The sequence below is a fragment of the Pezoporus wallicus genome, unplaced genomic scaffold (genome assembly GCF_028554395.1).
Source record: "Pezoporus wallicus isolate ANWC-B61680 ecotype Strahan unplaced genomic scaffold, APGP_CSIRO_Pwel_v1 contig_5485, whole genome shotgun sequence".
NCBI classification, from domain to species: domain Eukaryota; kingdom Metazoa; phylum Chordata; class Aves; order Psittaciformes; family Psittacidae; genus Pezoporus; species Pezoporus wallicus.
Window position 1 is genome coordinate 6625491 of NW_026641550.1, and position 12118 is coordinate 6637608.

Sequence of the window (12118 nt, forward strand, 5' to 3'; positions counted from 1 at the left end):
GTAGGAGGTGCGCTGGAGCTGGTGGTGGGGCGGCGGGGCCCGGCCGCAGCGATAGCGGACACCTTGGGGAGGGGGTGGTGGTGAGGTGACGCCTGCGGGCTCGGGCCGGGGCTGCAGGGCGGCGGCGCGGCTGGTCGAGCGCCAGTGCTCTGGGTGCTATGTGGGTCAGAGCCCCGCGGGCGCGGGCGTGCTGAGGGCCCGAGTCCCGCTCCTCCCTTCCGCTCCCCTCCTGTCACCTGGAGAGCCTCAGCCCCAGCCCCTCCGGGTGATACGTGCCAAGAGCCGCGGGGAGGAATTAATCGGAGGTGGGAGAAACCCGAGCAAAATAACACAGCAGGTGAGGGATCCTTTCTAGGACTGAACCCGGACCTCTGCCACGGAGCCGTCCCCGGTTCCCGGAGGGTGCTTTGGACTGTGCCCCAGCCCCCGGCCTGCTTCCCGCAGCCCAGCTTTGCGACAGGTTATTAAGAATGCCCCCCGTTTGTTTATGCAGACCTGGCGGTGTCAAGCGATGCCAACCTTGAACTCTCTTTATCAGCGTGAGGTTGAGGGAGAATTCTGAGGGAGGCAGCTGCAGGGTTGGTGGGCAGCTGGGTTCAGAGTCCTTGGTTCCTCCCGCCCTCGGAGCCGGAGGTGTGCGTGTATGTGTGTTTGTGGTGGAGGTGACTGAGGAGCCTACGGGTTTAGCCCAGAGTGAAGAGTTAAACAGCATCCTTGGGCGGGAGACCTGAGGACAGAATATATACCTTTTTATACAAATATATAAGGGATTCTACAAACACAAGGCGACATTCAGTGGGGCAAGAAGAAGGCAGACATGAAGAACTGTGAAGCTGAGATGCTGCATTTTGCAATAACTTGACATCTGAAAGGGGTATTCCCCCAGAGATACAGCCAGCACAAAGCTGAGGAGAACTTGTGACCCCACCTAAAAATGTGAACTCTGTCCTTTGCACGGGGCATTGCTATAGATCTGTATCTTAGCATTACAGCATCAACTGGGAGGATTTTTATCAAGTAAAATCCAGATTTTGTAATGCATAGGGGCAGTCTTAAAGACAAAGACCAACTGGGGGAAGCAAGCATTCTTCATATGCATTACCTAAATGTGGTTATTTTCCAATGATGGAAAATGTTCTTTTTTTTTTTTTTTTTTTTTTTTTTTTTCCAGAAGAACACCAGTGGAGGCTAGTCCATTAGGAAAGAGTGGGAAGGAGTCTGCTTAGCAGGAGGGCTGGCTGGGATCAATACTGCAAATTATATTAATTTATTTCTAAGCCAGGCAAAAGCGGCAGTGGTTCCTGGACTACCTTGTTTCATTGTTCTGGGAGACTGGAATCACAAAACCAGTCCTACTTCAGAAATACAACTTTACAAACTATTTAGAGTAGCAAAGTGGTCAAAGCTGGCCTCTTAAGACATTACTACGAGTTGGATATCCTAATTTTATGGAAATTTTATCCTAACATTTCTTTTTAATTACTTATTATGCAAATGATAAACTTTTTTTCTGATGCTTTACATTTTCAACACAAGGATTTCATAACACCTATTTTGAGCATGTTTGCACTTTCTGTAGCAAAGCCAGGTACATACAACAGTATGGCCCATTTAAGGCTTGGGCATAACCAAAATGCCGGTCTTCAGAATATTCTTACGATTCATTTGCATCGTCCCTTCAAATGAATGCTGCGCAGATGTGGAAGGTGGACAGGCACAGCTCCAAATTTAATTAATAAAATATGTTTTCTTAATTAAATAAAAATGAAGAGGATGTGCATTATTTACTGTTATGGCAGAACTAATCTATATGTTTTCATTATTCTTGGTCAGCTATGGCACTCACTTTAGCAGAGAAGAGTGCTTCTTGATATACCACAAGGAGCAAGGATACAAAGTTTACATGTATTAGACCCCTTTATAGATTTTCTAATCCCACTGCATAATTTTTATTAACTGTATAAAGTATATTTGGAACCCTAAGTTAGGGGAAAAAAAAAAAAAGGAATGAAAATTCCCCCAGGACTGAAATTCGTAGGAATCTGAATTAGTAGGTACTGGAAAAGAATCAGAGTGCAGCAAGGAAGACTGGAAACTAGCATTGTATTCAGCTGCCAGCTTTGACATTGACTTGCAACGTTACCTGCAGCAAATCACATAATCTTTCCATGTTTCAGTCTGGCTTGTCAGCGACAATAACGTTGCCAGTGGTTTGCAGTCGAGAGAGAAAAATGGTGAACTGCCAAATATGTTAAATATTCTTTGTGGTTTTGCATGAGTTTTGACATCATGTGCAACAGGAACAAACTTAATAGCTGCAGTTGCTGCCCCATAGAACATCTGACTACATGAAAGAGAGCATTCTGTGCTTATCATGCTTACTGGGGCAAAACCAAAGCATCACCTACAAAAAATCAGATATAAATGATCACAGTTATTTAGACAACTGTTTTGTTATGAATTGGTTAAAAGATTTTGCTTGATGAAGCACCCCTAATATATATAAATAATTTTAATTCCTTTCTCTAAATTTTAAGTGAGTATTTTACAATAGTGGGAGCAGTTGGGAACTTGTCATTTTGCTGAGGTACAGAATCAGCTCCAGTTGCTTGAGTATTTCTGAATAATGAGTAATTTTGGCAGATGTGGTTTACTGACCCTTCAAATAAGAAATGCTTTGAACTATAAGCTATTCTTCAGAATGTCACCGCTAGAACTGTACCAGAATCAACACTTTTATTAAGCAGTGCACACTGAAATGACAAAAGTACACATAAGCACAGCTGCATAAATGACAGAGATTATGCCAATTCAGCTAGTTCAGCAAGAATATGGGTTTTGGTGCTTGATCTTGAACCTCTGTGATCTTTGTCACCATTTTAGCAAGACTTTATGGCATAGACATGGCCTTAGTGCATACACATACTAGCTACTCTTCATTTCACCTGCGTATGTAACATATTCTATGTCAAATTTCAGGGACTACTTGTTACTAAAAAAGGCCCCATTAAGACTATTTTCCTGGGTATATGCTAATGGGAAGTGTGATTTTTCAGAGAACATCAAGCTAAAGAAATGGCTTGCAAAATTCAAAATACCAGTAGTAGTATGCTAGTAGTAGTATGGTGGGAATCAAGGCTTGATGCTTTTGTAGCATATATTTAAAAAAAGGTAAATGATCAAGTACATAATGGAATAGTGTCATATTTTTCCAAGAAGACATGCTGAGATCTTATGCATTAATGTTATGTTTTGTATTTGTTTAAATACTCAACTGCTTTTTGGAAGGAATGCAAAGAATGATTTACATTTCTGTGTGTAATTTGGCATTGTTTTGAGAGAAGAAACAGCAGAGTAATTCACCTAACCGCTCTGGGTCCTCTAAAGCAACCATCATAGCAAAGGCGAACTTTACAAGCATCTAGGATGGGTCGAGTTTGAGCTTTCTGGGTTTCACGATACCTCACAATGAAACAGAGGAGGGATAAAGAGCTGAATGTCTCAGATCTTGTAAATGAGCAAGGTTGCATGGGTTATCATTAAAACTCAGGACTTTGAAGTAGTAACCAGGTTATAGCAGGAAATAGGTCTTCTTTAGTAGCAAGTGGCCCATTTCATCCTGAATCAGAAGCAAAGGCACATCTCATTGCAATGCTAGCAGTGTTGCCGTATTGCGGAATCAGTGGGTTGAATTTTAAAATGGGTGATGGCCAAAGGCCTTGAGTTTTTGTGATTGCAAAAGATTGTGATTGCAAATGAGCTGCAGAGAAAAGGGAGTAATAAAGTGGCTGCTGCCATACTGGAGGAGAGGCCACAGGCTGATCAGGGAAGCCAGGAAGAGCAGGAAGAGCCTGACACCATCAGACACTGAGTGCATCTAGCTAACTTGTCTGAGAAACAGAGCACAGCTATTCAGGCTTTGTTGTCATTTGGATATGCATGAGAAGGAGGGTGTGGAAGTGTGAAAGGCCATGCAAACAAAACCGTTACTAACCTTGGTACTGAATAGTCTCATCTTTCCTGCAGAAGTCATTTCATAGTTCGTGTTTTTAGAGCTTCCAGCACTCTCTGCTTAGTTTTAACTTCTCCCTTTGCTTTGCTTTTCTCCTTTCACATCCCGGAAGTACTGAAACCCCACAAGGGTTTGTACTTTGTGGAGTTTACTCTTTTTCAAAGAGTGCAAATTCAGTTTGCTTGGAACTGTAGCATAAAGAATCTTACTGTTCAGTTACTATGAACTGAACTGAAGCACTAATAAAATCAATGCCTGCATGCAGTATTTTGTTGGTTCAGCAAGGCAGTGTCCTTACATACAGTAATTGGACTTGTGACAGGTAATTAAATGGCTTGTAAGGCCTTTAGAATGCTTGATTACATGAAGAATACCACACTAATACATAGTAAACGAGGTGGCTAAGAACATTATGTTTCTGTTGATTGGAGAGAACATTGGAGGGAGGGAGAGAAGAGAATAAAACCTAGACAAAAGCCTATGAGCAATGGTGACATAAAAAGGAAGCATAAGAAGAATAAGAGAATGTACTTAGAAACTGGGTTGCTTTGGTTATTTTAAGTCAATCATCCTTATACAGACTGTCAAGTCTTGACTGCTTCAGTACATCATTAAATGATGAACTTGTTCTTTGTGATCACAAAATTGATAAGACAGTTAAAATTACTCAGCAAGGGATAGGAGCTCTTCACAGAACTTCCACATAATTAGAAACTGAACTGATATTCCAGAAGATACTAAGCACATACATGAACATATTACATATTCTAAATAATTCTTATTAAATTATGAGAGGTCTTACCACAGTCCGTGCTATTATTACATTCACTTGTAGACACACAGCTTGATGTATGCAGTTGCTCACCCATAATTATGGGACTAAACTGGGATGTGATAAGAAATCTGAAATGTGTCGGCAGTCTTAAGGGTACTTGTCAAAATAGAGACTATTTTACAAATGTAATGTTTACAAATGTGATGTTTACAAATGTAATGTTTTTTAAACAGTGGGGTAGAAAAATGCCTCCGTTCCTTTCCTGCACGTTTTTGTAGACAGCAACTTGACTACTGGGAGAGGGAGAGAAGCAGAGTGCAAACAGAAAAGTATGTTTTGTGGTACTAACAACATAAAGCCAGACAAAGGAAAAAACTTAGGTTAAATGGAGGAGGTTCAACATGAACCTGCTTTTCCCTCTTCTACACAAAAATATTTTTGCTTACAAAAAATAACCCTTTAAAAACACAGAGGGTATGTCAAAGAGTGAAGTCCACAGACAAGGTAATTTAGGTAGCACATTCTTATACACAGCAGTAGAGAACTCAGCATATCAGTAGTTGTAGGATGCACATTGAGCCACAGACAGAAATATTTTATAAGGAGTATACTAGAGCCAGGAAGACTTCAAACCAATCTATCAGTCAAAATGGTGCACCCATCCACAAAAAGTAGAAGTCACACTGACATTTTTGTCTTTTTGCTATTCCAGGTATAACATGTGCATTTGGACAAAATAAGGGGAAAAAAAATGTCAAAGTTTTAATACTGTTAGATATACAAGACTATCTTTTACTAGGATAAAAAATGTATTTTTTTAATATGTACTTAAAACAGCATTGCTTCCAAAGGATCTTGTAGCAGATTTGGGGGGACAAAAGAACAAAAAGGTCACCAGAGGCTCTGCTTTGAACCCTGGATCATTCTCCTCTCACAGAGCTTTACTGAGAGGTCTTGTGTTTTAATCCGATTTGACAACAGCTTGACAAGCCTTTGTTTACATTCCTCCCACACAGCTAATGGGAAACAAACCATAAACCATACAAGGTAATGTTTCTGCCTGTCTACCAACACATGCTTTCTTCTAACCAATACTCCTTTGCTTTGCATTCTCCACTCAAAATCTTTTATGGTAATAACCCGGATAACTTCAGGGGCCCTTTGTTACCACTCAGCCAGTACCTGACTGCTTCTGTGCTCTGCCTGGGAAGAAGAACTCCAAATGGGAGTTCCTCTGAGAATGAGGCTCCAAACCAGTGGGTTTTCACTGTCTGGATCAGAATGGTATGCAGCAGGAATTTGGGTCTGATGCCAAAGGTGGCAAAAAGACTGCCCACTCAACACAGGTTGGAGTTGATACATACGTTTGAATGATGGTATGAGAAAGCCAGTCATTTCAGGCTCAAGCTGGCTGTGTCTTTTTCAGAAATTTAAGTGCCATAAGATGCTTTTGTAATTTGAGGGGATGTTTAAGAATGCATATAAATTTCCCCTTGATAAATGCTGCTATATATTGTACAGAAGAACTCTTAGAGGACACGGTACTTTGGATTTATAAAGCATTCATGACTAGCTCTCTGATAGTACCAGCTGGCAATCAAGGTTTTTGTATATTTTTGTATCTCAGTACCAATTTATTAAAAGACTAGGAGAGAAAGCGCATATGCAAGCTGCCATACTTTGAATCAGACTATGATCTTCCAGGTGGTGTAGGAATGTTAGATAGAATTAAAATGCCACAGTGCTGCTTGTATTCTGTTTTAGGCATCTGCCCTTTTTTTGGCATGGAAATGAAAAGCAAAATCTGGCCTGTAGAATGTCAGGATGATGAGCGTGAGTGAGATGTGGCTTAGTTTTTCAGATGCTAGGTGAATGTGGAAGGACTGGTACTCAGGGAATAAAAAAAAAAACCCTAACAAGTTGCTGCTTTTTCTTCTAAACTGAAAGTGTGCTAGGAAGTAAAACAAACTTTATACTATCTCTTGCTGATGTTTGTCAGAATAATACCACACTTTACAGGGTGGCAGCATTCCTGTGTTCAAAACTGCCATATTTACATGCCTAGTAAGTTATCATGTGTTTACTTTTTCCCCTTATGCTACTGCGCGGCTTCTCCCTGTGGGCTTGTTACAGCTTGTTTCTTCTTGAGATGGAGCAATATGGTCCTCTGTTGTAAGGCACATTCAGTGATAACAGGAATAATACCCGTGTTTTGGCTTCTAGTTTGATTGCTGTTTGGGATGAGTATGTCAGGGAATTTTAGTCTGTAGATAATGTTTTTTTTTTCCCCTTGATAATAGATAAAAGATGCTTTGAGAGAGCTGGAGAGAAAAGCAGTGATCTCCCAAGGTCTGTCTATAAAAAGAGATCTTCTTTTGGTCTTCAGCATGCCTTGTTCTACCTGATTTTGGCTTCACAGCTTTTGGGAAAGAAACAACAGATGGTAGAATTACCACATACCTTTAACACTCCCCAAAAAGATATCACCAACAGTAAGCAGAGCAGATCTGTGGATCCTCCCTCTTATTTTTTGTTCACAAGAGACTGCTAACAATGTCAGCTTTTAAATGATTGTCAGTAGATGTGGGTTAACACCTTTCCTGGCTCTCAGTTGGCTTCATTGTCAATGAAGGACAGCATACTTCCCCACCAAGAAAGCAGCTGAATACAGGATTATATGGGAGTTGAAGCACTATTGTTTTTAACTCCTTATAGGTGGTGAGCATCAGCTCTAGGAAAGATACATGATTAACCCAAATAATCCACTTTGAGATCAAAGCTTTAATTAAAACCCCAGTAGAAATGAGGTAGAGAATCTATCTTGATGTAAAAATGTGTTCTATGGGAGCAGAAGCATCCCATAGATGTATTTACATCCCCTTTACTTTTCATTGACACAGGTTTTATTTGGCTCTGTAAGTAGCCCAGTTTTATTATTTATTTATATTATGAGCTCTGATACTATATCACACAGGCAGGATCTTCTCACAGTCAAGCTGTACCATTTGTGTTCTGACTCCTTTTAAGCGGTGGCTTTGTGGTGTCAGTGTGACCACGCAGAGTGCAGTGTGGAATTATAAGTAATCAGAGGCACAGCTGAATACAGGCCAAGAAAATACTGAAAGTTGTCATAATATGAGCCAAATATATGAATCCCTAAATATAGGCAAAGTTGTCAATGTTTAGATTAAGAATGGATGAAGAGAGTTGTTAGTGGAGTCCTCAGAACAGTAGCATTAATTCCAGTCTTATTTGTATGATAGGCAATTGATGGTAAAGCAAAGTGTAAATGTAAGGTTATTACATGTACAAGTGATTTGCTCTTGTAGTGTTATATACAGTAATGGCAAAAGTATACTTGCACTTTATTCATATATGACAGGGATACCTATGTGTGTACTTACGTACATGCATATATAAAAGTATAGATGCAAATACCATTTAGTTGTGAATATATAAGTACACAAATAAAAAGGTATGTTCAGTGTAAACATAATGTTTGAGGGGTTTTTAAGTACAAAATTCCTTATAAAAACAATACACTCCTGGCAGCCCTAATTTTATGGTAAAAATGATTCCTACTTCTGTCTAAAAAGATTATAACAATATATTATTTTGTGACTGCCTTGCTGGTGATCCCTGCTTTTGGAAGAATAACATTGTAGTTCTCCAGTTAATGGAAACAGAATACAGCTGTGAAGAATACAGTGAGCAAAACACTATGGTGCAACTGGCACGAGTTGTGTAAAAAGTCCATAGGGTTATTGAGTTGGCTTATTCCTTTGAGCTATTGACACTGTAATCCATATTCTTGTCATTTTGCAGAGGGTAGTTTGTTGGGTAGAATTACATGTCTTCATTTGTGAGATTCCTCAGACCCTTCAAGCGTGTGCAGTCAAACACAGTGGGTTTTTAATCAAACAGTTGGGTCCTTCCACAGGCAAAATCAGGCTGAAGAATCAAAAAGGAACAGGTCTTCCAAAGAAATTTGTATATGCCATCAAGGAAAATTTTGAGGCAGGTGAAAAAAAAGTCTATCAGACTGTATCTTCACATAAAGACAGGAACAGGAACTATGCTGGAAATACACATGTATATACTGATGAAATGAGTTGACTGTTAGTATGCTGTGTTAGACTAGCCTGACTTTAGACTGGTTTAAAACATAAGTCTTAAACCAGATACCATTTTAGGTTTTTATGTAGCAGGGTAAAATGTTGAAAAGAATGTGTCCATAATAGTTCTGAGGATTAGCAGTGCATTGTTTTAAGAAAAAGGTTTAGTATTCTCACAAAACTTTAAACATTTCAGAAGTTCTCCTGAAACCCTCATCTCGTTCCTGCCAAGATGTTTGTACTTACGAAGTTACTTACAAGTTCAGGGCTTTTTCTGAAGAAAAAAAGAAAAGAAAAAAAGAAAAATCATTGATTTTTCAAGCCGAATAATGTTGAGAGCCCCTCTCAATTTTGAGTGTTTATATGCCCACTGTCTGATGTCATCCTCTTTTGTGGGTTTGTTTTTTGTTTAATGTAAATAGGAAAACCCCATAAATTCCAGATAAAGGCTTTCTCATGAGAATGGTTCTCCAAAGGGTTTCTCACTAAAATCTTCTGCTTCACTTTTAGGTCAAACACAAACCTCATTATATTTATAGGGTGAAGTCTGAAGGTCCCACCTTGTTTGACAGGCAGCATGACTCAGCGCAAGAGCTCTGCATGTGTTTCCACAGTCCTAGTAGCTAATCTTTTCTCACATGTACATATCAAAAATAAAATTACTATTATTATTTTTATGCATAAGATTTATTAATACTAATCTGTAAATAAACCCCTTTCTTTTCACATTACTTTACTTTTTAATTATAATACTTAGGAAGTAGATAATCTTAACGTCCTTTCCAACCCTAACTATTCTATGATTGATTCTATGATTCTCCCCTGAACATGGGGACACTGAGGCGCAATGTTTGTTTTGGTTGCCAGTATTGCTCGGTTTGTTGGAATCTACTATTATGCTTTGGTATCTCTGCGATACTAGCACTTTTAGCAGGATAGTTTATGAATTTACACATGTATTCCAGGTACGCTTAGCTTTTCTAGTCTACAAGCCATACTGCAATCAATATCTTGTGGGCAGGGACTCCACTACTTGCTTGCCTCTGCTGGGGATGCAAGTTGCTCCATTGCCCCCACACCCCAGTGCTGGGCAGGGGATGTAGTCTGGTGTGGGAACTGAGCTGGAGATGTTCACAAGGATCATGTTAACCAAGAGCCATAAATCATCCCCCCCGCGCCCCTTCTTACTGTATGTCACTTAGCAGAATAAAACACTCACAACCTGAAGTAAGGAACATGTATGTTAAACTTATCAGGGATTTAAACATAGCTTTGTCTTTGCTTATATAACCACTTCTCAGTCTGAGGTGTATATAGATAGCACTGTGTTCCCTGAGGCATTGGCCAGTATTCAAAAATGTCAATGCCTACACTTCCTCACATATAAGAGAGCAGATAATCACATTGTGGGCAAAGAAAGTAATGTGTGAGTTGCTAAAAGTTTAACCTAATTTCTGTTTAATTTTAAATCAAAAGCACTGTAGCAGTACTGTACTGATTATTTTTTTTCTTTCCAAAAGGTCATTATTGCATGATTTAAAAACCTTGGGAAACACTGATTCATGTCAGGTACTTTCCTTAGAAAAAAATGAAGTGATGGGAAATCATATCAGAATAAACAGAAAACCACCTTGGCTTCTTGTGGGATTCTTACTACAAAGCATAAAAGACTGAGGCAAATTTCAGAAAGTATCTTTTAAGAAATCAGGAAGAATACATTGAAAGTCTGGCTTTCAGTCAAGAATTAACGGAGTCTATATTTTTCCCCCTGTAAATGGCTGATGCAAATCACTACAGACATAAGTTTTTACCAGTTACGTTTATAAATATTTCAGTCATCTCAATATCTGATCGGGAGCATACACAGACAATTTATTTGTCATAAGTTGTCCACATATAGACTGTCAAAGCTATGCTAGCAGTGTTTTGAATCTGCAGTTTACAATGAAAAACAAGGGTTGAGTGCTGATCATATGCCCTTTTGACAAAGCAAGTTAGCATATGTCAGCTGCTTTACTGCAGCTGCTTATATGCCAGAAAGACAGTATTTCAAGGACACAAGTTTTATCATAAAAGCTGATAAAGCCCCAAGGTGAACAGAACTGTAGCGTGAGGTAAAGCATTGGCTTTACTCGGAGGCACCTAACACTGTTTTTATCCTTAATGATGTTTTTTTCAGAATGGCAGAGACTCATGGTTTGATGGAGAGACTGGAGAAAGCAGTGACTCGACTTGAATCATTATTTTCAGACTCACATGGATCTGGTGGAATGGAGTGTGATGCCATTAATGGAGTCAATGGAAGTAAGTCTGGGTTTTTTTGAAGTACCATCTCTCTGTTATCAAAAAATCGCAAGTAGCACATATGTTTGTCTTCTAAGAAGAAGTGTAATCCCACCCCTTACAAATTTGGTGTCAAAAGAAAGTATTATTTTAAAAATGAATTTAGAAAACTAATGTGACAAGCTTAGGTGTATGCATAATTCCAAATTAATATAGCATAGAAAACTCAAGATTTGACTAGTCTCTAAAATATACTGTCCATATTTCAAGCTTTATCACTCTTTCCATTTTGGCATTTATATTGTCGTAGATAATTTACCAGATGAAAATGTCTGCTTGAGCCAAATTAGCAGAATAAATGAGATATCCCCAACATTTACAGCATAAGTATTCCCAAAAAAGTCACCTATATAAACATTGAGTTTGTTTGCCAGCTCCCTGAATTTCTCACTGTGGACCCACTTCACTGAATTGTTTAATATCCGTAATCAAATCTGAGTTTGTTCATTAAGCATTTACTCATTAATGGCTGCCACAAATCCATGGCCTTATATTGTTATCTCTTGAGCTTTTCCTTTCTCAAGTGGATCTCCACATTGGAGAATACACCAAACAAGTCTATCTTCATTTATTTACATCACATACCAAATCATTTTTTTTTCACTCCTTCATTTGTCGTTCCTGAAATTTACAGGGTAAATAACCTTAGAAACATGGCAGTTACAATGTTGATTCCATAGAGTGCCCTCTCTTTTCTCCAGAGCTTGTTCACCCAGAACTCCAGCATATATCCCTTTATTAGATTCATGTCCTTTGCTTTCTGTATTCCTTGGCCCTTCCTGCATTCTCCAGAGAACAGCACATCCCAGCATGGGCTCAGTTGCTGTACAGAAGCTGCAGAACAAGCAGAAAATGCAGGCAGCTCACATACTG

At 39.2% G+C, this 12118-nt stretch overlaps 1 protein-coding gene across 2 annotated transcripts in view; it reads left to right on the top strand.

Moving 5' to 3' along the window:
- The window catches only part of CAP2 (cyclase associated actin cytoskeleton regulatory protein 2), a 67246-nt gene that overhangs the window by 345 nt on the left and 54783 nt on the right, over positions 1–12118 (top strand). The window contains exons 1-2 of one of the 2 annotated variants that reach the window (XM_057424364.1): positions 67–337; positions 11082–11206. In XM_057424364.1, the coding sequence (XP_057280347.1) occupies positions 11083–11206 (124 nt within the window). In that variant the 5' untranslated portion in view covers positions 67–337; position 11082. Of the gene's footprint in view, positions 1–66; positions 338–11081; positions 11207–12118 lie in introns of those variants that run through there. The other variant, XM_057424363.1, reaches the window with a different exon arrangement.